The sequence below is a fragment of the Gopherus evgoodei genome, chromosome 4 (assembly GCF_007399415.2).
Source record: "Gopherus evgoodei ecotype Sinaloan lineage chromosome 4, rGopEvg1_v1.p, whole genome shotgun sequence".
In the NCBI taxonomy this organism is placed as follows: Eukaryota; Metazoa; Chordata; order Testudines; family Testudinidae; genus Gopherus; species Gopherus evgoodei.
In genome coordinates this window covers 127,283,846-127,309,083 of record NC_044325.1, presented here as the reverse complement: position 1 = coordinate 127,309,083, position 25,238 = coordinate 127,283,846, and the positions used below count along the sequence as shown (strand labels likewise).

At 53.6% G+C, this 25,238-nt stretch overlaps 1 protein-coding gene across 2 annotated transcripts; it reads right to left on the bottom strand.

Annotated features, from left to right (window-relative positions):
- Positions 1 to 310: 310 nt before the first annotated feature.
- Positions 311 to 24,395, bottom strand: OSBP (oxysterol binding protein). Of its 2 annotated transcripts, XM_030560995.1 has the most exons (14): positions 24,061 to 24,395; positions 13,330 to 13,538; positions 9,690 to 9,940; positions 8,396 to 8,594; positions 7,727 to 7,829; positions 7,355 to 7,409; positions 6,800 to 6,931; positions 6,347 to 6,592; positions 5,998 to 6,118; positions 3,944 to 4,047; positions 3,560 to 3,655; positions 2,005 to 2,177; positions 1,448 to 1,668; positions 311 to 1,347 (listed from the first exon to the last, which is right to left on the bottom strand). In XM_030560995.1, exons 1-14 carry the CDS (start codon positions 24,378 to 24,380, stop codon positions 1,205 to 1,207), a joined length of 2,373 nt encoding a protein of 790 aa, XP_030416855.1. In that variant the 5' UTR covers positions 24,381 to 24,395; the 3' UTR covers positions 311 to 1,204. The 2 variants fall into 2 exon arrangements, with proteins under 2 accessions (XP_030416855.1, XP_030416856.1); XM_030560996.1 differs by lacking the exons at positions 311 to 1,347; positions 1,448 to 1,668 and adding an exon at positions 1,675 to 1,904.
- Between the last annotated feature and the right edge of the window lie 843 nt (positions 24,396 to 25,238).

The following is a 25,238-nucleotide window of genomic DNA, read 5'->3' as shown; positions in this document are numbered from 1 at the left end:
TCTGTCCTCCCTGCTGGAAGGGGCAGGTGACTTTTAACGAGGAAGGGAGTGGCCAAGTGGAGCAGGAGGGATGCTAGCTCAAGTGGGCAGGGGCCTAGCTCAAAGCCAAGTATGGCTCTGGGTCCAAGCACCTCCTCCCGCTCTCCCCCAGGTCAGTGCTGTGCCTGAAAAGCTCTGCAGAGGTCCTGCCCAGCCTAGGTACTCACTGTGCTGGAGACATGAGATTGGGGTGTTACAAAACTGGGACCCACTTGGGGGAGGGGGAGAGGGAGGGAAAGAAGGGGGCAGAAATCAAACAAAATATTAGCTTTCTCTACATATATATAATATACAGATATATAACAGGTGCTTGCTTGGCCAGAGGGATGCTCCACCCCCACAGCAGCTCCCCGCCTTCCAGAGTGCACATGGGGAGGGGGAAGACGGTGGGGTGCGTTCCTCTTGGCAGAAGAGGAGGGGAGAGCAGGGGGGTGGGGGTCTCATTGCCAATGGCCCTCTCTGAAATCAGACGGAAAGTTCAGCAGACTGCCCCAAAGAAGGGTTCTCAGAGAGCAAGGCCAGTCACAGCCTCCTGCTCCAGGATGTGGAAGGCGAGCTGCGGCTCTGCATTGCTTCCTGCAACATTCCTCTGTCTCCATGGGCACGTACCAGGCTCCCCCAGCCACTTGGGTGCCCCTAGCTCCCGCCTAAGGGAGGGGGGACTGACCCCTCCCCACCAAGATATGAGATACAGGATATCCCCAGCTCCCCCAAACAGCCCCCCCCATGGGAAGTACATTGGGGGGCTTCTGTTCTTACCCACATCCCCATTGTGTGCATCCCCTTGTGTGAGGGTGTTAGAAAAGGACTGGCCCTTGTTAACAGCTCGCAAGCTCTTCCCCCCACAGCTCCCGGAGGGGTTGGGCCGAGCTGGACAGATAGATGGCCGTGTAAGGGAGCTGGGGGACACAGCCATATAGGGCACAGAGCGCCAGCCCTAGGGATCTAAACATCATCAACATCAGTGTCAATCAGCTAAGGCAACCCAGCCAATCACCGCCACTGGCTTTTGCTTGGGGTGATTGATTCGGAACAAGCGATTGGTTAAGACAGACAGACACTCGAGGAAAGCACTAGGCAAGGAAGTCACATGATCGGCTGCTTCCCTTCAACCTCCATCCTCTTTCCTTCTCTTCCTCCTGCTGCTGATCCTGCCACTTCCAGCTCAGAAAATGTCCGGACACAAGCTCCAGTCCTGCTTCTCTTTGCTCTCCCAGTAGCCTCCTCGGTACACGTGTGCCAACTCCTTTGTGACAGGGTCCTTCTTCCGCTCGAACCACAGAGCCTTGTAGGGGTCATAGGGAGTGCCTGGAGGTGGAAGGAAGATTTGCGAGCGGGGTCTCAGACACATGAGCATTGCTTGTGGGGGAGGAGAGGGGCAGGGGCCGGGAGCAAAGAGTCTCCTTACCATCCTCTGTGGCCTTCATGGCCTCGGCCTCGCGCTTCTTGCGGGAGATGCGCTGCTTCTCCTCCAGCCTCTGCTTCTCGGCGTTGGCCTCATCCCAGCGCCCGTTCTCCATCAGCCTCTGGTCGGGCCGCAGCCGGCTATCGGTGGGGGCGGTGCCGCTCTCGGGGGCATTGAGTGTCAGCGCCAGCTCGGAGAAGTAGTACATGTTCTCAGCGTTCTTCCTGTGCCGAGGGTGAGACATGGCAGTGGGGTGGAATCCATGGAGATCCTGCCACCATGGCATCCTCCCTCCAGCACTGCTGCCTGCTCCGCCAGTGGGGAAGCGTTTCCCCATCCCATGGGAATCCCCAATCTCTGCATTGGTTGCCAGTCCTCCCAGCAAAGGAGAAGTGGCCGCAAGTGAGGGGAGCTCCATAGCTGCTATGGAGGGCAGAGATGGCAAGGTGTGAGCCGGCACCTGTGTATGAGACAGCCCAGAAGGAAGCTGGGGGTATGCTGGAGCATCTAGCCCCCCACTGTGGCTCAGCCACACCCCCAGCCCAGCAGCTATCACTCACGGGAGGGGGTTCCTTTTCCACAGCAGAACCTGACTCTCCTCGGCTCTCTGCCGCCCCTCAGCACCGTTCTCCCCACTGCCTGGCAGCACCTTGAAGCAGTCCATCTTCTCATCCCAGGTGCCCAGCAGGATAAAGTGCACTTTCCCAGAGGGGTCTGTCACCTCTCCCGTCACCTGCCAGGATGGAGAGTACAAAGTGGGGCACTGGGTGCAGCTGTCTCCCCAGCCACCCAGCACAGCAGCAGAGATGAGGGAGCTACCCTGTGAGCCTATAGTGCAGAGGTGGGCAAACTAGAGCCCACAGGACCCTCCTGCCTGACCCCTGAGCTCCTGCCCCGGGAGGCTAGCCCCCAGCCCTTCCCCCGCTATTCTCCTTCCCCCACAGCATCAACATGCCACACCACCGGTGCAATGCTCTGGGCAGCTGGGAGGCGCAGCTGAAGAACCGTGGCCTGACCCGGTTCTCTGTGCTGCATGGTGGCATGGCTGGCTCCAGCCACAGTTGCCAGCCACCGATGCTCCGGGCAGCACAGTAAAAGGGGTGGGGGTGGGAGGTTGGATAGAGGGCAGGGAAGTTTGAGGTGATGGGCAGGGGTGTGGATAGGGGTCGGGGCAATCAGACAGTGGGGTTGAATGGGTGCAGGGGTTCCAGGGGTCAGACAGGAAGGAGGAGGGGTTTGTTTGGGGGCAACAGGGGGCAATCAGGGCAGGGGTTTCAGGGGCACTCAGGGAGAAGAGGTGGTTGGATGGGGGCAGGGGTCCCATGGGGGGCATTCAGGAATGAGAGGAAGGGTTGGATGGGGCATCAGGAGGCAGTCAGAGGTGGGGGTTCCAGGGGCAGTCAGGGGACAGGGAGCGGGAAGGTTGGATAGGGCAGGAGTCGGGGGGGGGGGGGGGGGGAGAAGGGATCAGGTGGCAAGAAGCAGGGGCAGGGGCCAGGCCATGTCTGGCTATTTGGGGAGGCACAGACTCCCCTAACTGGCGTTCCATACAATTTCTGAAACCAGATGAGACCCTCAGGCCAAAAAGTTTGCCTGCCCCTGCTCTAGTGCCACTCCCAGTAGCCAAACGAAGCAGCCAGCTGCAGGAACCAGAATTCACCATATTCCACCTCCCTCCTCCTCATTAACCCATCATTCCACTCAGGAGTTGACCAGATTCCTTGCCCCAGACCCACTGCTCCCTCCACAAATTCCCCAGAGCCCATCCACCCCCAGCCCTGTTATCTCAGCACTCCCATGATCCCAGAGCAACAGCAAGCTGGGATCCGAGCTGAGCCCCAACATCAGGGCTGGCTGGGCAGGTCACTCCGCAGAAGTGGCTGCCATGTCATACATGATGTGCTGTCTTCTCCCTCAGCTGCCATGGGGCAGCAACTTACACAGGTCCTTTCCCATCCTGTCTCCCCCTCTGTCCCACAGCACCTGGCCCTTTTATTCTCTCCACTCCTCTATCCCCCAAGCCCCTGTACTGCACTGCCCTGGTGAGCACTGCACCCTGCTCAGGGGTGGGGAAGGAGACTTGGGATGAGGATGAGCCATGAGTCCCCCTCTTACCTTTCTGGCCACGTCCCGGGAGAAGTAGCTGTAAGGAACAAACTTGAGATTGCACTTGTCGCCTGTCTTGTGATTGATGATTTCGATCTCGCCGGACTGTGGGGGAGAAAGGTTTGGGTTAGCTAGGCTCAGTGGCACTCACAATGCACTTTCCAAGCCCCCACTCCCATGGTAGTGATGAGGAAACTGAGCCACGGCTGTTAGATGCCTAGCCCAAGTCACATGGCTGGGAATAAAACCCAGGGGTCCTGGCTCCCACTGCTGCTGTATGACCCGCTCCTGGTCGTGCTTGGCCTTGGGGCCACTGCAGGGCTGGGAACAGAACCCAGGAGTCCTGCCTCCTACAGCTGCCCTGTGAACACATTCCCAAACCCGCCTGCTCACCTGGTCTATCCACAGCTTGCCCACTATGATGTTGTGTACCGTGGTGGTCACCTTCTTCCATGTGTAGTGATTGCCGGAGGAATGGAAGATGCAGTGGATGGTACCTAGAGACGGGGAGGTGGAAGTTGGAACAGCCGTTAGCAGACTTCCCCTCTGTGCTGGGACAGGACAGAACTCCGCCCACCCATGCCACAGAAGCACTAAAATATGGGGGAAGGGAATGGCCAGTCTAACCCCAATGGCTGCCTTACAACGCTGCAGACGACACACACCTGCGCCCATCCAGGCCTCCCGCCCATCTCCAGGAGAGCCCCAACACAACATGAACCCAACTTCACCCAGCCCAACACTTAACAGCAACCCAATCTGCTTTTATCTGACAGTCACACGCGCCAAGCAATTAGGAAGTACTGAGCTGGCTGTACGGGGAGCTACCAGCTACTCCAGCTCCAGCCCCAGCATCTCCCAGCAGGGGGTGCTGTAGGGAGCAGGGCAGGAGTGCTTGCTGTGAAGGGAGCTCCTGGCTACTCCAGCCCCAGCCCCTCCCAGCAGAGGGTGCTGTAGGGACCGAGGCAGGGGAGTGGGGGCACACTAGATTTGAGGATGTCCCTGCAGGAGCCAGAACACTGCTGGGTTCATTCGTTTTCCAATCTCTTCGGAGGTGACCGACTGCGTTCACGCAGCAGAACATCTTTATTTTGGTGGTTTCCGCTGGATGTGTGTATTTGCCGTTATGGCGAACACAGTTTCTGGACAGACACTCGTGCCATGTACCAATTCCAGGAAGCAGCACACAAGGAGCAGCCAGGGGACTGAAGGACGGGTCCCAGAGCGTGTCCGATTTCCTTGCACAAGGGGTACAAAAGAGCAAGATGCTCTCCAGCAAATACTGCAGATGCCTATTTCTCAACAGCTTATAAGCTTTCCAGACTTCCAATTGTGCAACCAATTCCCCACTACTCTGGAGTTACCGTCCAATTGACTAGAACTCCCTCAGACCCAGGATATTCACTGTTCCTTCCACTAGCAAAGAAACTCAGACAACATGGCCTAGTGGATACGGCCGAGAGTCAGGGGACCTGGGTTCTACTCTCAGCCAATGTTCCCTCTAATTTTTTACGTCCATGTGCAGAATGAAGTTTGTTCTGTGCACCAATATGAAGGCGATATGTGGCAGGGGCGGGGCTGAGGGGTTTGGCGCATGGGAGGGGGCTCAGGGCTGGGGTGCAGGGAAGTGAGGGCTCTGGCAGCAGGCTCCAGGGTGGGGCCAGGGATGAGGGGTTCAGGCTCAGGGCTGGGGTGCGGGGAGGGGGTGGGGGAGGGGGAGGGCTCTGGCTGGTGGTGAGGCCAGGGATAAGGGGGTTGGGTGCAGGCTGCCCTGGGGCTGCGGCAGGTCTCGCTGCAGAAGCTTGGGGCTGGGGGAGGGGTGCTTCTCCCTGGCCCAGCAGCTGCAGCAGGGCTGGGCTGAGGGAGGGGCGCCTCTCCCCATCTACGCAGCCCTTTTATTGCCGGCTGCACAGCTTAGAGCAAACTTAGCTCCCAGCTGTGCCCCAGCCAGCTGGGTGACCTTGGACAAGTTATGTTCCCTCTCTGTACCTCAGTTTCCACTCTGTAAAATAGGGGTCTTGACCCTGATCTCTATGGCTGAAAAACTCTAGGTCAGAGCTAGAGGTTATAAACGTCACCTTAACTGTGGGGCTGGGGTTGGCCTGCTGCAGTAGCACTTGCTTCGCGCTTTCCAAGCTCCCCAACAGCTCAGGCCATTTCCACTATAGAAACTGAGGCACAGCAGCAGGGTGGCTCACCCAAGATCACTCTGCAAGGCAGTGACGGAGTGGGAATGGATCCCAGGATCTCTTCAGTGCATGTTCCTGTGATGGGCTGGGGCAGTATCTTCACCGCACTCTACCATCCTCCTTCGTGGGCAGCTGACAACACTACAGGAGGGGCTGGAGACTCTAGCTGGCATACAGGGTACAGCAAGGGGAGCAGAGATGGTAACCCTCATCCCTCCCTACTGCCCAACAGTGGGGGTGCTGGTGGCCAGGACTCACCAAGGGGCATGATGGAGATGTATTTGCCACGAAACTTGCTGGTGATTTTGATCTCCTGGCGAAGCGTCCAGCCGTGCCTGGAGTGAGCATGGTGGGCGGCAGCAGGAGGGTGGTGGCTTACCTGGGAGAGATAAGGGGGAGGATGAGACAGTCACCAAGGGACCTGTGCCATCATTTGTCACTCCCAAGCCCAGCCCCTCGTTTTCCCTAAGAGAGGGGTGTGGGGATCTGGGGTGCGATAGGCAGGGATGGCAGCGCTAGGAGCTTCAGCTGGAGGAGATCTCTAAGGAGCCCGCTCACAGACGGCAGGGCAGCCTGGCTTGCCCTCTAGGGCAGAGGCAGTTCACACCTGCTCGCAGAGGGAGCGGTAGCCGTTTTCCTCCAGCCGGTCCAGCTCGAAGGTCTCCCCCAGGAGAGGGTTGAATGGCTTGCTGGTGCGGAAGACGGTGGTGGAATAAGAGGAGACGGTGAAGGCGGCCACGTAGCAGAGCTGCTCCAGGGTGCTCTCGCACTTGGCTGCTCGGTCCAGCAGCTCATGGTACTCCAGGTCCTCGGTAAGGCGCTGCAGCATGGACAGAGGCTCGTTGAAGTTCACCTGGGAGCAGGAGAGAGGAGTCAGAGACAAGGGATGAGCCCAGGACCATGGCTGCTCAGGCAGCCCTGGCACTGGGAACCCAACAACCTTAGATCAATGGGGCTCATCAACCTGCAGCCTCATTTCCAGCTGTTCCTCAGAAATCTGGAGGTCACTCTCTTTCAGAGAGCTAGCCCCCGAGCACCCCACGCAGGCTGAGGGACTCACCGGCATGGGGATCTTGGAGAGCTCCTTCCCAATGCAGTTCTTCATGATGCTCCACAGGTTGAGGCTGTAGTTCGGCTTGTTGGGAATCCGAGTTCTCTTCTCCTTTTTGGTGTCCTCCGGCTGATGTTTGTACTGAGGGCAAGACATGGGCAAGACCATGCTGGGATGACCAAGGGAAAGCCAGTCTGCAGACCTCTCAATCTCGACTCCCTCCCTCCCTTCATCTCCTTCTCTATCTCCAGCCTCCCTCCATGCAGCTTCCTATGCCTGGGACACAATCCTTGACCCAGCCCACCAGATCTCCTCCCACTCCACTTCCAGAAGGCTGAGTTCTTCCCCACTTAGCTTTCATGCACTCCCATGGGCCTGCCTGTTTAGGCTAAGCTTGTCAGGCCCTTGGCTTCATGCCTGCTTAAAGCACCCAGCAAGCTCAAGTCACCAGTGCCAGCAACATTCCTTGGGATAGCTGCCCATGCCCCCAGACAGCCTCTCTCTCTCTCTCTCTGGGGGCTTCCATCAGCAAAAAGACTGTGCCTGCCCCGGGCACAGAACTACCTGCTCATCAAGGCTGATGTCACTGCTGGCGCCGCTGATGTTGCTGCCGGTGCGTCTGCAGGAAGTAGAGAAAACACAAGTCAGCATGTTGCACCCCTCAATGCCCTCCCTCCCCCAAGCCATCAGAGGTTCTCTCAATCTGAGGCGCATTGGAGAGCAGAGGAATGGTACAGGACATGGCAGGGAGGTGGAGAGGCCCATGCCATGCTGATAGCTACCCCTCTTCATCACAGGAACCTAGAATATGGTGCTTACCAGCAGAAGCAGATCTATATGATCATCCACAGGCGTACGCGCAGGGAAGGGGCATCCTCCCTGTTAGGCAGAGGAACAAGGAGAACGATGCCCGAGACTCAGCCCGCGATCACTCACTTGTGGCCCATGCTCTCCGGCATGGTGATGATCTCCGGTGCATCGAAGAACTCATTATCGTCATCTTCATCACTCAGGTCTCCTTTCCCTGGGCAGCATTCATCTGCAAGAGGGAATGGTGGCAAGCTATACATAAGAGTCTTCAGTCTCCATCTGCCTGGAGCCCAGCAGGAGGCATCATGGGAAGCAAGCAGCAGTGCTGGCTGTGTGGGGAACTCCTGGCTATTTCAGTCCTAGCTTCTCCAAGCAGAGGGTGCTAGAAGGAGCAGGGCACGAGTGCTGGCTATAAGAGAGTTCCTGGCTATTTGAGTCCAGACCCTTCCCAGCACGGGGAGCTGTATGGAGCAAGGAAGGAGTGTTGGCTGTTGCAGAAGCTCCCAGCTATTCCAGCTGCAGCCTCTCCCACCAGACCAGAGGGCACTGTCGGGAGCGGGGAAGCAATGCTGCCCTGGAGTGAGCTCCCAGCTACTTCAGTTCTGATCTCTTCCAACAGGAGAAAGGTAGGAGCGCTTGCCATAGCAGAAGCTCCTGGCTACTCCAGTCCCAGCCTCTCTCAGTAGGGGGAGCTCTAGAAGGGAATAGTGCATAACAATGGAGAGCGGAGCACCCAGCAAGAGCAACTGCAGACTGCTGCCATGTAGCCTCAGGGAAGGAGCTCTGCCCTCTGACCTTTAGCAGAGCCCCCGCCTCGGGGGGCGCTGGCTGGCAGCACGGTGGCCCCTCGGAAGGCTCTCTCTAGATGATTGTGCTGCTTGGCCAGCTGCTCCAGGGTCTCCTCCAGTCTGATGCGCTGGTCTCGCTCATACTGAAGAGACTTCTGCCACTTCTTGCTGTGTGTCTGCGCCAGCATCAAGAAGTCTCGGCAGGCCTGCAAGGAAGAGCACAGGTCAATGCCACAGCTCTGCACTCCACCTTGCCCCAGGAGCGCTGTGTTAGGCTTAGCGGGGTCTGTTCAGCATGCGTACGTAGTCTCCAGATGCCTCTTATCCCACTAGGGGCAATGCTGCCCTCTTGTGGACAAACAAGAGCTGCAGGGGAATTTTCAAGCCACTGGCAGTGTCCCAGTCATCACCCCAGCTCAAGCATCCAGCAGCCACTCAGACAATAAGTCTTTTGGCCTGTCAAGACATCTTCCTTGTGAGCCCCTCTGTGCTGAGGTTCTGAGGACTAGAGGCAGCTCTGAGGCCAGTGACTCCCTGACAAGTGCATGGCAGTTTACAAAGCTGAGCCAGCAAGCAGAGAAGTGGAGGGGGCTCCCAGCTGAAGGCCCTGTCAGCCCAGTCATTTGAGTGAGCATAGATCCCCATTTCCCTCACAGCCCCAGCTGGGAGCCCCTTCCACTTCTCTGCTTGTGGCCCATGCTCTCCGGCATGGTGATGATCTCCGGTGCATCGAAGAACTCATTATCGTCATCTTCATCACTCAGGTCTCCTTTCCCTGGGCAGAGAAGTGGAGGGGGCTCCCAGCTGAAGGCCCTGTCAGCCCAGTCATTTGAGTGAGCATAGATCCCCATTTCCCTCACAGCCCCAGCTCCCTTTTGGGGACCGGCGCACACTGGGAACCTCCCCCACCCCCAGAGATACATCCTGTAATCAGATTCCCCATCTCCCTCTGGCACCAGGGGGATGACACCTCAACCCTCGATGGCCAGATGAGCGATTGCTGAACAACGCCCACACAGGCCTCAGAAAAATCATTGTGCTGAGCTGGAACCTGTAGGTTGCCTGTACTGACTTACATAGGACAATACATCTGCCCTCTGCTCCAGAGTTCGCCTTCATTGCAATAGTGATCAGGACCTTATTGCATCACACAGACACAGGCCACAGCTGCTTGCCCCACACAGCATATGATCTAGCATGCAACGTTCCGCACAGATCCAAGAGACCTCTCCGATCTGGAGCAGCGCATGCCGGGGCATGTAATCCCTGCAGCTCCATACCCTGCCGCTGGCCACACTCACATTGATCATGGCGTTGGAGGTGATGCGGAAAAGCGTGGCTCGCTCGTTGACTTGCTTGATCTTCTCGTTGCTCTCTGCGGGCAGCTTGAGGGTCTCCAGCTCACTGAGGGAGCGCTGCAGTGCCGTGCCGTGCTTGGCAATCAGGTCGTTGCACGTGCTCAGGTCCTCCACTTTGCTGGACAGGGTGCGCAGTGTGTTCTGCAGCTCCGTCTTGTCCGTCTGTGACACAGACTCTTCATTATCCGACTCATCTGGGGGGTGCGAGGGGTATCAAGGACAAGCCATGTCACATCCAGCCAAGAAGGGATGCTCAGCACCAACCGGTCATCTGTGGTACCAAACCCTCCCCTGAGACCCAGAGGTGGCTCTAGGTATTTTGCCGCCCCAAGCACGGCAGGCAGCCTGCCTTCGGCGGCTTGCCTGTGGGAGGTCCCCGGTCCCGCGGATTCAGCAGCACACCCGTGGGAGGTCCTCCGAAGCCGCGGGACCAGCGGATCCTCCGCAGGCATGCCGGCGAAGGCAACCTGCCTGCCGCCCTCGCGGCGACCGGCAGAGTACCCACCGCGGGATAGCGCGCTGGTGCCTGGAGCTGCTTCTGCTGAGATCAAACCCTCCCCTGCGCCTCAGACACTGTCAGCACTTCCTACATTCTGTCTCCACAAAGTGATGGTAGTGGATTGTACAGCTAAGGGGAAACGATCCCTCATCCTATCCAATCCAGCTGGAGGTCAGTAATGATTGACAGCAGCTGTCATCCAATGGCTGCTCAGGTTGGAACTGTACCACCCAACCCCTGGCTGGGGTCAGCAGTGGGACTGACCTAGGACCTCTGGTTCTCAAAACATAAGCCGCTCCTGCCTGGACTAAAAGAGCCAGCTCCGTTAGCCACGGCTCCATCTGTGGCCCGGCCAGCACTGGTGGGCACAGAGTGGCTGTGGGTTACAGAACCACTGCTAGTGACCTGTGCTGGCAGCAGGGCTCCCGCACTGCAATCTACATAAGCCACATCACAAAACTCCACCTAGTGCTCAAGGGAGCAGCCCAATCGCTTGGCAAGAATTATTACACTTATGCTCCATGCCAGCTACCAATGTGTCTTAGTTCCTGGTTCTACCCTTGGACAGGACTGGGCGCTGCCTTTTCCACCCAGGTGACATCTCAGCAGCTGAAGTGCTGGAGCCCTGGTTGAACTGTTAGGGCAGAGCTTTAGCAGACAGGGGCTTTTGAGCTTTCTTCCTTGGCCGAACAGCATATGTCTGCTGGCCCCAGGCAGCTGAGAAGGAGCATGGATTGGAATTAAAGAGAGAGGGCATTTTTACTCCAGAGGGGCTATTTATTGCACCCCCCTCTCTTTCAAAACAGAATCTGAAAGGGATTATTCTAAAGCCAGGATAAAATTAAATGGGTAGGGCTGTTCACTGCATAAGCGGCTCCGAGAAGTCTATGTGAAGACACTATCAGAACAGATCAAGCCAGGAAATCTTAAGAGAAAGCTCTGATCTGACCATGTGGCTGGGAGTCCTGGCATATGAGGTGTGTGTTCAACAGCAAGAGAGCCAACACTATGGTATATTTTAGAACTCAAGAATACCAGAGCCCCAAATCCTGGAATTCACGGATAGAGAAGGCAGAGATAATGCTAAGTCCTGATTACTGTCAGAGTCAATAAACACCTGACAGCTGATCTTTTAGTGGTCTACGTTGTCCTGAAAAAAAAACAAACCCAAGAAACCTGAGGTCCAGAAATCCCAAGCAGGCCAACGCAGAGCTACATTAAATTTTATTGGGGTCGCTCCCAAAGGCATCACTCAGGAGTGACACCTCATTGTCCTGGCAGATGTACATACTGTCCCAACCAGATATAGCTAATCACTTGCTATGTCCATACAGGTTAATCTGGAAAAGGTCTAGAGCAGGGGTGGCCAATCTGAGCCTGAGAAGGAGCCAGAGTTTAGTAACATACATTGCCAAACAGCCCCAGAAATATGTCAGCAGCCCCACAGCAGCTCCTCTGCCCCCAGCACCTCCCGCCCACTGGCAGCTCCATTGATCAGCACCAGCACCTCTCCCTCCCTCCCCATCAGCTGTTGCGTGGCATGGTGTGCGGGAGACTGGGGGGGGAGGAGCAAGATCAAGGCAGGCTAAAGGGAGGGGGCAGGAAGGGGTGGAGTGGGGGCAGGGCCTGTGGCAGAGCCAGGGGTTGTGCAGTGAGCACTTCTCAGGCGCATTGGAAAGTTGGTGCCTGTAGCTCCAATCCTGGGGTTGGTGCCTATACAAGGAGCCGCATATTAACTTCTGAAGAGCCACATGGTGGAACCACACATTGGCCACACCAGGTCTAGAAAAATTGGAATATTCTCCCCCCATCTCAAAACTGCAAGAAACCTTTCATTTTCCAGACCTGTTCCATCATTTGTTCTATATTACATGGTGTAAAAGTGACAGCTGCTGTTCAAGCAACAGTCAGAGGAGACCTGGCATTTTTGTATTAAAGGAGGTAACAGCTGACACTATTAGAAAGGTTCAGAGACCATCAAGGAATTCTCACATTGGACCTGAAGTACTGCTCACTGAAAAATGCAGATCTCACTCCCAACAATAAAGCTAGAAAACCAATATGCTTGGGGCTAGTGTCTATTTCTAAGCAGAAAGGCGAAGAACTCAGATTGTCAAACACAAAATTCAGTCCCTGGGGATGGCCGGACACCTTCCAATGGCGCTGATTTCACTTTCCTGAACATTCCAACTGCAGCTGCCTGAGTGTGGAGAGATCTTTATATGCGCATTCATGCCACAGCCTCAGACAGCACAAGGCGGTAGCTGAGCCACAGTCAGACCCCTGTGTTCCCATGGGAAATAAAATTCAGTGGAGCTAAACACATCAGTCCAGCGGGAAGAATGGCCTCAAAAGCCTCTTGCTGCAGAACATAGCAGCTTAGACGTGAGATTGGGAGCCAGGCAGATTTGTGACACAGACAAACACGGTGTAGTTTTGGAGCTACAGATCTACCAGAGATTGAACAGCCTACTGGATAAAGCAGAGTCCATCTGCCCTTTATACTAAAGCAAGCTGGAAGGCAACAAGCCCCCAAGCTGTGTGTTGCCATGGGGCATTGGGTACGCAGTTCAGCAGGCCCTAAGCAGTGACTGGAGAATCACAGGCTTGGTGCCGGGCAAGGCTGAAGATGCGTGGTCCTTGCCCCGAGGAGCTGAGACTCTATATAGGATGGAACGAAACATGCCAGGAATCCCAACTGGGCGAAGAGTAAAACTTTATTGATCCCCAGGCTACACCTCACATCTCTAAAATGGAAAGGTGATTGGTATCTCGGGGTGAAGCATGTGGTCCAGGTGCGAGGTTCTAATCACCTGCAGCTCTCAAGAGAGCTCTGAGCTGGGAGTCACAGAAGTGGGGAGATACAATTACTTAAGGGGCTCAGATCCCCCCTCCTGACACACAGCACTCCACCCCGAGACCCCAAGCCTAGGTGAGCACTCCCAGCCCTGAGAGGAAGGGAATTCAGTCTTTGTGTTCACTCATTCCTAGTTTCCCCTGTGTCCTCTGTACTGCACCACCACTGGGTCCCTCCCTTCTCTTCCATGGAGCTCCCTCGGCGAAGCTGCACATGGCATCCCTCACCCGATTCAGCGAGCATCTTGACAGCCCTGGCCTTGGCCAGCTCCAGGGCTGTGACCCAGCGCTGCCGCTCCACCTCCGAGCTGGCCTTCAAGTGGTAGGTCTGTGCCCCACCGTTGGAGATGATGAAGTTGCAGGAGTCCTCCACAGTGATGTTGGCTGTAGCTAGGTTAATGGTCCCACGACAGGTGTGACGCATCTCCGCTTTTGATCTGCAATTATGGTGGAGAAGGGTGGGGAACAAAGGAAAACAATGGGTAACCCAAGTCAACACTGAGAGGGGCATCACAGAACCAGATTGCTGTCATGTAAAATTAAGATGGTCATAGAGGAGTTTTTAAACTAAGGGCTCGGGGAAAGTCGACAGGTGTGCTGGTGGGGGTGTGGTTCTATATGTGAAAGAAAGCAGACTGAAATACAGTAAAAATCCTAAATGAATCAAACTGTACTATAGAATCTCTATGGATAGAAATTCCATGTTTGATTAATCAGAGTATAGCAGTAGGAATAAACTACTGACCATGTGACCAAGATGGTGACAGTGCTTGTGAAATGCTCAGGGAAATTAGAGAGGCTGCAAAAAACAGAAAACCCAATAATAATGGGGGATTTCAACTATCCCTGTATTGACTGGGAACATGTCACCCCAGGATGGGATGCAGAGATAAAATTTCTAAACACTATAAATGACTACTTCTTGGAGCAGCTAGCCCTGGAACCCACAGGGGGCGGGATGGTGGTGGTGGCCAGGGGGAAAGGCAAATTCTTGATTTAGTCCTAAATGGAACACAGGATCTGGTTCAAGAGGTGAACATAGCTGAACTACTAGGTAATAGCAACATATGCAATTAAATTTAACCTCCTTAGGGGGAAAAATACCAAAAGAGACAAACCACGGTAGCATTTCACTTCAAAAAGAGAACTACACAAAAATAAAGAAGATAGTTAAATGGGTATGAGGAACAGTCACAAGAGTGAAATGCCTGCACACTGCATGGAACTTCTTAAAAACACCATAATAGAGGCTCAAACTATATGTATACCCCAAACAATAGAAACAGTGAGAGGACCAAATAAAAAAATGCCACCTTGGCTAAACAACAGTAAAAGAGTCAGAGACAGACAATAAGACACCTTTTAAAAATTGGAAGTCAAATCCTTCTGAGGAAAAACAGGAAGGAACAATCTCTGGCAAGTCCAGTGTAAAAGTACAATTAGACAGGCTAAACAAAGAATTTGAAGAACAATCAGCAGAAGATGCAAAAACTAACAGCAACTTTTTTTTTTTTTTTTTAAATAAAGTACATCAGAAGCCGGAATCCTGTCAATCTCTCGGGCCACTGGATGATCAAGGTGCTAAAGAACCACTCAAAGAAGACAAGGCTGTTGCAGAGAAGCTAAATGAATAATTTGCATCAGTCTTCCCTGGAGAGTATGTGAAGGAGATTCCCACACCTAAGCCATAACTGTGATATGTAACTTAAAATCACTTCAATCAGCCTCTGTTCCAGATGACTGAAAGATAGCTAATATAATACTGATTTTTAAAAAGCTTCAGAAGCAATCCTGGCAATTATAGGTCACCAAGCCTGAACTTCAGTACCAGGCAAATTTGTTGAAACTATAGTGAAGAACAAAATTATTAGACACAGACGAACACAATATATTGGGGAAGAATCAACATGGCTTCTGTAAAGGAAATCATGCCTCACCAATCTATTAAACTTCTTTGATGGAGGTCAAACATGTGAACAAGGGTGATCTGTCGGATACAGTGTATTTGGATTTTCACAAAGTAATTGACAAGGTTCCTTGCCAAAGACTCCTAAGCAAACCAAGCAGTCATGAGATAAGAGGGAAGGTCCTCTCATGGATCAGTAACTGGTTAAAAGATAGGAAACAAAGGGTAGGAATAAATCATCAGTTTTCACACTGGAGAGAGGAAAACAGTGGGTTTTCCCAGGGATTTGTACTGGGACCAGAGCTGTTCAACATATTCATAAGTGATCTGGGGAAAAAAGGGTAAACAGTGAGATGGCAAAGTTTGCAGACAACAAAAAATTATTCAAGATGGTTAAGTACAAAGCTGACCGTGAAGAGTTACAAAGGGATCTCACAAAACTGGGTGGGTTGGTAACAAAATGGCAAATGAATTTCAGTGTAGGTAAATCAAATTAATGCACACTGGAAAATATAATCCCAACTATACATACAAAACAATGGGGTCTAGATTAGCTGTTCCCACTTAAAAAAAAAAAAGACATCTTGGATTTATTGTGGGTAGTTCTCTGAAACCATCCATTCAATGTGCACCAGCAGTCAAAAAAGCTAACAATTTTAGGAACCATTAGGAAAAGTCTGGATAGCAAGACAGAAAATACTATGGATTTATATAGTGACATTAGGATATGTCCACGCCTTGAATAAAGCATGCGGGTCTGGTCGCCTCTTCTCAAAATAGATAGATTAGAATTGGAAAAAGTACAGAGAAGGGCAACAAAAATGACTAAGGATCTGGAACAACTTCATATGAGGAGAAATTAAAAGGACATGGGCTGTTCAGCTTGGGAAAGAGATGACTAAGAGGAGAGATGATAGAGGTCTATAAAATCATGAATGGTGTGGAGAAAGCGAATAAGGAAGTATTATTTATTCCTTCACATAACTCAAGAACCGGGGTCACCCAATGAAATAAATAGGCAGCAGATTTAAAACAAACAAAAGGAAGTACTTCTTCACACAACACAGTCAACCTGTGGAACTCTTTGCCAAGAGACATTGTGATGGCCAAAAGTATAACTTGGTTCAAGAAGAATTAGAAAAGTTCCTAGAGGATAGGTCCACCAATGGCTACTTGCTGAGATAGTCAAGGACACAACCCCGTGGTGTGGGTGTCTCAAGCCTCTGACTGCCAGCAGCTGGGACTGTATGGTTCACTTGATAATTGCACTGTTCTGTTCATCCCATCTGAAGCATCTGGTGCCAGCCACTAGTGGCAGACAGGATAGTGGTCTAGCTGGATCATTGGTTTAACCCAATATACCTGTTCTTATGGCATGGCATCATCGCAGCATCTCCCTGTTCCCCTAGCATCCCATCCTCCTTCCCAGACAGAACTCTGGAATCAGCCAGAGGAGTGGTGGTGGAGTGCCGGGCACCCCATACACTGGCTGTTTATTCTGATTTGAGCTGCTTGCTATGTGGACATTATTAGCCAGATCTCTTCCTTGCTAGCTTTCAGTAGCATATGGCAAGCTGCAGAGGCATTTCTCTCCGCCTCTCATGCCACCCTGCACATTGGCAGTGGCTCCCAGTTTGTTCTATTAATGGGTCAGGCCAATCCCCTTTTAAGGGTCTAGGTGGGGACCATTTTCTATGCTCATGTGATCTCTAGACTGGCAGGCATTTCTATTAATAGGGCAACATCTTGAACTTCATAGAACTGCCTGGTAATTTAGCCCAGCCAGCCGCACACTAGGCAGGCCAGATGGCTGGGGATTTTATATTCGCTGCTGGGACTTGGCCAGACTGGCGAGCTTTTGGGGGTGTTAACCCCCAGGTGGATGTGGCTTCACAGAGTTCACACCGACAGCCTTTGTTCCCAAAGTAAATATTAACCAAGCGGACTAGTGAATTTCCTGGCTAGCCACGTCACACTCTGCTGTCAACGTGCCCAGTAATGCACGGAGCAGAGCACGCACAGAACACCCACCACCCAGCAGGAAATTCCAGAGCTGGCCAGGGGAGATGTCCCTGCTAGATCCTGTCCTTTGATCTCACTTATTGGGCAATAGTGATGGGAAGAGAAAGGCCCCCAAATAGCCATGGCAGAATTAGCATGGCTGGAAGGGTGGGTCCTCTCTTGCTGCCCCTTTAGGTCAAGGAGTCTCTCTCCTCCCCCCACCCCCCCCCACAGATACGTTGAGCCAGCAGGGGACATCACTTTTGGCAAGTACACACAGCCTCCCTGCCCTGACAGTCAGGTGAGCTCTTCACCAGCCAATCTAGTTATTCAGGCTGCAACCTTTCCCTCCCCCACCCCAGCTCAGCATGAGTTCGAAGTTCCCACTGTATCGCTGTGGTACAATGCAGGGCCATCTCCCTGTCTGCATAACCAAGCAACACTTAGGCAGCCAAGGGCTGGCGCACACCCACACCTTCCCCTGGCTTTGGCAGCTTGGGGCTGGCATACCAAGGAAGCTGTTGTAGGTCACCCTCTTGGAGAGGGGGAGAAGACAACATGGGGGTGAGCTGCTTTATCTCAGGGGCTGCCACTTTTTCTGAGTACTCCCTAAACCCTGGAAGTCTTTGCTGGAGAGTATCAGACAAGGAGGCTGGGGGAGGGGAACTATGCATTCTCCCCTCCCACACTCTCAGCTGTGTAACATGAGCTTGCATTGCCAGCTATTCTTACCCTCCAGGCTCTAGTTACTCCATGAATAATACAGGGCTAGCTAGAGGAGAACAGCTAACAAGCAGCTGCCCCACCCCAGGTTCAGCCAGGCTGGGCGTCCTTCCTCTGTGTTGTCACTTTAAACAGTTTATAATCAAGATGCCTGCCTGACAACTCCTGAACCATTTGTCTGGGACTTTTCTGAGATGCCACAGGCCTAGTGTCAAGGGTGGGGAGGAAAGTCACTGCCTTCTGAAGATTTAAGCTTTCATTTATTTATGACATGAAGTCTCTAGCCCTTAAGGTTGGGAAGAAAATCCTCCCAACATGACCAAATGCAGGGCTGCCTTCCTGAAGCTGCAGCTTCTCTGCTGATGGCTTTCCTGAGCATCAGCAGAGTGACATTAACAAGATACTGGTCAGTTTCATAGCTGCCATTTCGAGCCCTCTGGAACAGAGTAAGGGTCTCAAGAATCTCGCTCAGCTACTTGCACTTACATCATCATCTGAGCACCTCACAATCTAACATCCCCACTACACCCTGGAGAAGCTGGGCAGTTCCACTGTGACATCTGTAAAATAGGGACACACAAAGCCTAGGTGACTTGCTCCAGGTCACACAGGGAGCCTGTGGTAGACCCAGGATTTGAACCTACAACTCTCAAGTATCAGGCTAGTACTCTGACCACTGGACTATCCTTCTCCCTTATGCTGCCGCTGGGGAAAGATATGAGCAGAAGCCAGGCCCTGTGGCAGGCACTCAGGAGGATCCAATGTAGTAAAGAAGCAGACTGGTCCACACCTAAATATTACATCGATCTAGCTATGTCACTCAGTGCTGTGAAGTTTCATGCCGAGTGCTGTAGTTAGGTCGCCCTAACCTTCTGGGGTAGATGCAGCTAGGCTAATAGAAGAATTCTTCCATGGACCTAGTTGCCACCTCTAGAGGATGTGAATTACCTACCTCAAATGAAACCCCAGCTCTAGAGTCCAGTGCTACAGCGGTAGGGTGGCCATATGTCTTAAAGTAAAAACACGACAGCCAGTGCTCGCCAGAACTGCTCCCGCCCTTCTCCCATGCACAGGACTCGCCCGAGCGGTCCCCAGTCCCCATCCCCAGAGCCGCCCTCCCCACGCCACCAGGGGCTGACCTGCCAAGCCCTGTGCAGCCGGCTGCCGGGCTGAGCTCAGTGCCACCTGCAGCTAGGGCTGACCTGCTGAGCTCTGTGCAGCCTGGGAGGTCAGCTCTGAAGGCAGCGCTGCCCACCAGCAGCAAATTTCTCCACTGCTGCTGGTGGGTTACACTGCCTTCAGCTGACCCCCAGGCAGCAGCTGCCACACTCTGCTCTACCTTGCAGCTGGGACAAATGCCCAGTGTTGGTGAAAAAGTAGGGACGGCTGGGACAGAGTTGAAAAAGAGGACTGCCCCGGCCAAAATGGGACATATGGTCACTCTATACAATGGGGTAGCTACAGCTGCAAAGCCCCTCTACAGTACAGTGCTACAGTGGGGTAGGCACAGCTGGAGCATGTGTAGTGTACCCATAGCCCCATACACCCACACTCACAGCAGCTAGGAGGCTGGGGCAGGGGCAGTTTTACATTCGCTAAGAGCCCAACAGTCAGGAGATGGCAGGAAAAAAACCCTTCGCCTTCCCAGTAGGAAGAGGGGCAGAGGTGGGGCTTCAAGATTGTCAGACATCTACTTGCAAGGGACAGATATGAAGGAGCCCCCATCAAGCATGGGGGTGGGGCTGGGATTGGCAGAAGGAACCATCCCCTCCCTCTCTCTCCAATCTTCAATCCAGGCCTCTGGTAAAGCTTTTAACCTTTGTGCAGGCTCTGGGGCTCAAATGTCAGCTACAGGCAGGGTGTGCAAAATAGTTTTGCTCTACCTGCAGATATTTACCATGCAGGTGGGAATGAAATTACTTCCTGGCTGCCCAACGCTAAACACGCAAAGCCAGGTCAAATGGGAGATGTCCAGCGAACTCTGAGGTGCTACAAGCAGTAATGCAAACAATTCAGGAAGGAATGCCCTCGGGGGTAGTAGTGACTTAAGGCCCCAGTGGGGTGGTGGATACCAGGCTGCACAAGGTGACGATGTAAGCAGCCCTGGTGATTAAAATCTTATCACACTCCCCACCCCAACCTGGCCAATTGGCCAATTCCAATTCACAGGAGTGGGTAAAGTGATGCCTGAATCCAGTCTAAACACCACTTTGAGATCCTTGAGGGCAGATGGGGCTGGAGAAAGATTTCAGTGGATTTTTATAGAAGGCTCTAACGTGCCCACCCTGGTAGAGGAGAGCAGTCCTTATTTCCACCCCAGCACCTTGGAGGGCCCAGGGCACAGAATCCCTCCATCACACACAGTGGCACTTTGATACCCACAATCAGCCAGACTGAACAGCACTGTTACACAAGGAGCAGGCTGGAGCTGCCTCAGAGCTCCAACACTCCTGCACTGTCCAAAACTCAGATGGGGCAGGAGGTGCACATGGCCCCTCTGGCTGTGTGGGCAATGCCCTTGATGCCCCATTCACCCAAACTAGGGAGGACAGAGAGGTTGCTTTCCAAATCCCTCCTGGTGCAAGTCACTGCAGGGCTGTACTGACCACACATCCCCTGAGCTTACACCTCACTGATCCATGCACTCAGAACAATAAATATTTTGTTAAAGCTCAGATTAGTCCCTGAAGGGGGAAGGAACCCAGGAGACATGTTATGGACCAACCGCTATTCAGGGGGCTGCTGCGTGTAGCCTGTGATTCTGGGTACAGTGTTAACCAAGGGCATGCAAGACAATGTACGATGGGCTGCAAGGGGCTTACAGTTAGCAGCTGCCAGCGCTACTTATAGGTCACTAGCTCAGTGTATGTATAACCCAGTTTAGGTAAGGAAACACGGTTCCATCGCCCAGTTTGGGGAAGGGGAATTAGGGACTGGCAGCAGGAGGGTTTGCCAACAGCTCAAGATGCCCCAAAACTGAGCCGAACAAGGGAACGTGAATGATGTCCGCTCAGTGCTCTACCTGCCAAACAGCAGAGCGATGCTGAGCAAGCGCTGAGACTCAGAGTTGGCCTCTTGTGCCTGCAGTTTCCTGATGGGCACCAGCCACCAACCAAAAGAACAAAGGAGTCCCCCTCCTGCTACTTTACCAAATTCTTGGGGCTCTGCTCAGCCAGCTGGGCCTCAGAGGGAATATCAGGAAGAGATGGCCTCAGTACATAGGGGTTATTACTGAGTGAGAGAGGAGAAGAGTTCAGATGGGGCATCTGTAGCAGCATTGTTCCAAAGAAGGGATAACATGGGGGAATCTCTCTGCTAAGTGAGGGGAAATTCTGGCCCTGCCAACAGCTCAGTGAGGAGGAGGGGGGTGACTCCGAGCAAGAGGGAACCCCAGTCTCTGAAATAACTAAGGAACCTTTTGTTCAGCAAGCCCAGTTAGGGTGAGCGAGTAGGGCAGCCCCATACTCAGTGGCCCTGGCTGGGAGTGGGGGAGGACGGGGAGATTTTTATCCAGCAAGAGTTTGGGCAGGGGTCTCTCTACCTAAGAATCCCAGCACTCTGCATGCTCACTGCTTTTCATGGAAAAGAACATCCCCAGGACAAAAAGACATCTCTCTTGCTGGGGGTATCTTTAGCAGCTGAGAAGCCCAGAAGGGTCTCTCCCTGGGACAGGACCGAGCCAGTTATCTAGCAATTTCATCAGTAGATCTCAAAGTGCTTTACAAAGGTGGTCAGTATCATTACTCACATTTTACTGATGGAGGAAACAGACGGGAAGTGATTTGCCCAAGGTGGCCCAACAGAGTTGGGTATAGAACCTAGATCTCCTGAGTCCCAGTCCAGTGCTTTATCCACTAAGCAACACTGCTCTGCTTGTAGCTGGAATAGCTCAGCAACCTGTTACTCTGGGTTTGGATGGGGGAGGGTGGCGGTTCCAGGGAATTACTGGAGTGATAATTGGTCCTGGTCGCACCCATATCTATAACAGACCAGCAGCCCATTGTGCTGGGTGGAGATATGGAAGGGTTTGCCTCTCCCTTGGGGGGGAGGAGGAGGGCAGGGGAGGGACTTCCCACGTCCAAATACCTATAGTAGATGAGAAGTCTGCTGCTCTGCTTGCTCCTGTGTTTGTAATAGCTAAGGAACCCACTGGTCTGGATGGGTCTCTCCTTCCACAGATGCTCAGGAGATAGGGTCATGGTATCTCTATTAGCTAGAAGCTATTTGCCTAGAAGAGGGGATGGGAGTAGACATCCCCCACAGGAGCCTCAGTGAGGTTTTCCAGTGCCAGTGTTAGCTGAAAAGCCCGCAGCTACCAAGGAATGGGGATGGGTTGGAATCTCCTGGAAGAGGATCTATTTGCTGATATTTGTACCAAGGATAGAGGGGGTTTCAGGTCAGGTATCCCAGTAACTGATGAGCCCACTGCTCTGGTGGGTAAGAATAGGAATTGTCGGACTGGATCAGCTCCAAGGTCCATCTAGTCCCATACTCTGTCTCAGCCAGTGGCTAGCACACAGTAAGATGTAAGAACGCTGCCATGGCAGGAGAGGGATAATCTGTCTCTTACTTTAGGCCTCCTTTCGTCCTAATAAATTTCAGGCTTAAGCCAATCTTTAAGCCCTTCCAAAAAACCTTTAATTAATCTGGATGTTCTTAACCTCCATACAGCTGTCCAAATCTCTTTTTTGAATTTTGCTAAAGTCTGAACCTCGATGACTTCATGTGGCAGTGAGTTCCACAGGCTAATACCACACTGGTGCAAAAAAAGTATGGCCTTTGAATGTCCCTTGGTCTAGGGTTAGGAGACAGGGAGAGCAGAAGCTCCCAGTCTCCCTTTCTCAAAACCAGTCATTTTATAGACTTTTACCATGACCCTTCTCATTCATCATCTTTCTAAAGTAGCAATCCCAGTCTTTTTAATCTCTCTGCCTGGGAGAGTTATCCAGGCCTTTGATCATTTTCATCACCTTTCTCTGAATTCCCTCTAGTTCTGCTATTTTCTCTCTCTCTCTCTACAGGGGTCTTGCTGTACAGGAAGATCCCTGATATTTACAACAACCATGGAACCTGTTGGTCTTGGGAAACACTCTCTGAAGGGGTGGCCACCAGCAACTGTAACTGAGGAGCTCATTGCAAAGATGGGGCCAGAGGGGGGCACGTGACTGGTGGCTCTTCCTAAGGAAAGTTACCTGTAGCAGCTGAGATGCCCACTATTCAGGGCATAAGCAAGGGGGTTCTCTCTTTTTCCCTAGGGGTTTTGAATCTTCATCACGCGGAGGCAGAGACCCTGCTACCTGAAGGAGTCTGTTGGTCTACATGCTTATCTGGCCCATCTTCACCACACTCTTGCAAGGCAGGGTAATATTTGCAGTTTACAGATGAGGCACAGAACATTTGGCTCCCCCAAGGTCACACACGGAGTCTGTAGCACAGCAGGGAACTGAATGACCCAATCCAGTCCTTTAACTACAAGAACATCCTTCCTTGTGAGAGGCAGAAGGAGAATAATCACTATCTGAGTTAATGTATAAACCTTTCAATGCAAGGACAGGATCTGAGCCCCCCAATGCTGCTTTGGGAGAATGTGAAATGGGCTCTTCCCAGCAGGTTCCAAACAGGAAGAGGGTTACAGACCAAGAGTTACACTACTCAAGGAACCCATTGCTCTCGGTGGGAAAAGGAGCCTCTTTGTCGGGACATCCCAGGCCCAGAGATGTGTCAGTGTGAGGGAAAGGATGTGATCTATAATCTCGGCAGGGCTAAATCACCCATCCTAGGGTGGGGTCCCAATGGGAGGCAGTCCCCAGCACAGTGGGTGCCATGACCTGTAGTAGCTTGGGGGAGGGAGGGGAAGGGAGCATGACACAGTGGGGAGGAGGCTGTGTTGCTCAGAAGGGGAAAGAGGGACTTCCATAAAGAAGTTTAGGATCCCACTACTCTAGGGGGAAGGATCTCACCCATAGCTCAGGGGTTGGGATCTACCACTGGGGGTGTGGCAGAGACACAATAGGCTCCTATTTCCAGGGGGATGTAGGAGATCAGCACCCACTACTCTAGGGAAAATCAGCTCACAAAGCATGAATGATCTCAGGTTCGGGGGCAGTGTCTCACCTGTAGTAGCGCCACAGCCCATTCCTATGGGGCAGGAGGGCTGGGCCCAGCCCGGGGGACAGGTCTCAACTGTAGCAGCTCAGCAGCCCATTGCTATAGGGCAGGAGAGCTGGGGGGCGGGGCCCAGGCCGAGTCTCAACTGTATTAGCACCGCAACCCATTACTATGGGGCAGGAGAGCTAGGCAGAGGGGCTCAGGCCGGGGGCGGGGCTCACCTGTAGTAGCTCAGCAGCCCGTTGCTCAGCACGAACCAGCGCCGCTGATACCCTTTGATGTAATTGGTCCATTTGAAGAGCCAGCCCTCGCGGGCCGACCCGGAAGCGGAGCTGCCCGACCCGGAAGTGGATGTCACCCCGCCCGGGCCCGCTCCAACGGGGCACCCGGGCCCGCCGCCGCCGCCCGGTCCCGGCGAGGGGAGCGAGGTGCTCGGTCCGGGCCCGGAGCCTCCGCTTCCTCCCGCGGCTGGTGCCGAGGGTCCGGGCGCTGCAGCTGGGCCTGGCCCGGGCCCCGGCCCCGCAGCCCGCACCTCCGACATCTCGCGCCGCGTCCGAGAGCTCGTCGCGCCGCCGCCCGGAGCCCAAGTGCCCTGCCCCCTCCTCCCTCCTCCCTCCTCCCTCCGTGCGCTGCGCTGTCACCCGCCCCGCAAGCTGTCCATTGGCGGCGCCTCCCCTCTCTGGAGGCAGGAGTCCCGCCCACCAGCGCCGCGGCCCCGCCCGTTCTCTCCCATTGGCCTAATGGCCTCTGCTGGGCGGGTCCTGGCAGTCTATTGGCTGGTATTAGCAGTCACTGCCATCCCATTGGCCTCGTCGCTCTTCTTTATTATTGGCTGTTTAGCCTGTTTGTCTCCATCTGCACCCAATGGGGAGATATGGGCGGGGATAAGCTACCGTCACCGTAGAACCGAGACGGTTATTGGTTGCGGGCGGTGATGATGAGGCAACGCCACACGCAGAGAGGTGATTCATTCTGCGTCTGAGGTAGGCTCCAGTGGGCGGGGTCTCCATCAGCTTAATATCAGGATTGGCTGACTACAAAGGAAGGAGCGGGACTCATGGACGTGTCCAAGCCCGGCTATTAGTAACCTCTGACCTATGACCCCCTGAGCCTGAGTCATTGTCACCCTGGGATGCCACTCTCTGATACTTGACCTGTTCCCAGGACCGGGGCCCCAGCATGCCCCACTGGTGTCCCCACCTGCTAGGACTGGACCCTTTGATGCCCCAAGTCAGAGCTGGGAAAATGGGCCTAGGATGGCAACAGACTCAGCCAATGTCACATGGGTGCCCCGGGAACAGATCCCCACTGTCCCAATCAAATCCCCACAGACACCAAGGCTCCTAAACTGCCATCTGAAAAGGATAGCATAGGAGTGGATTGAAGCTAGGCTGCTCCT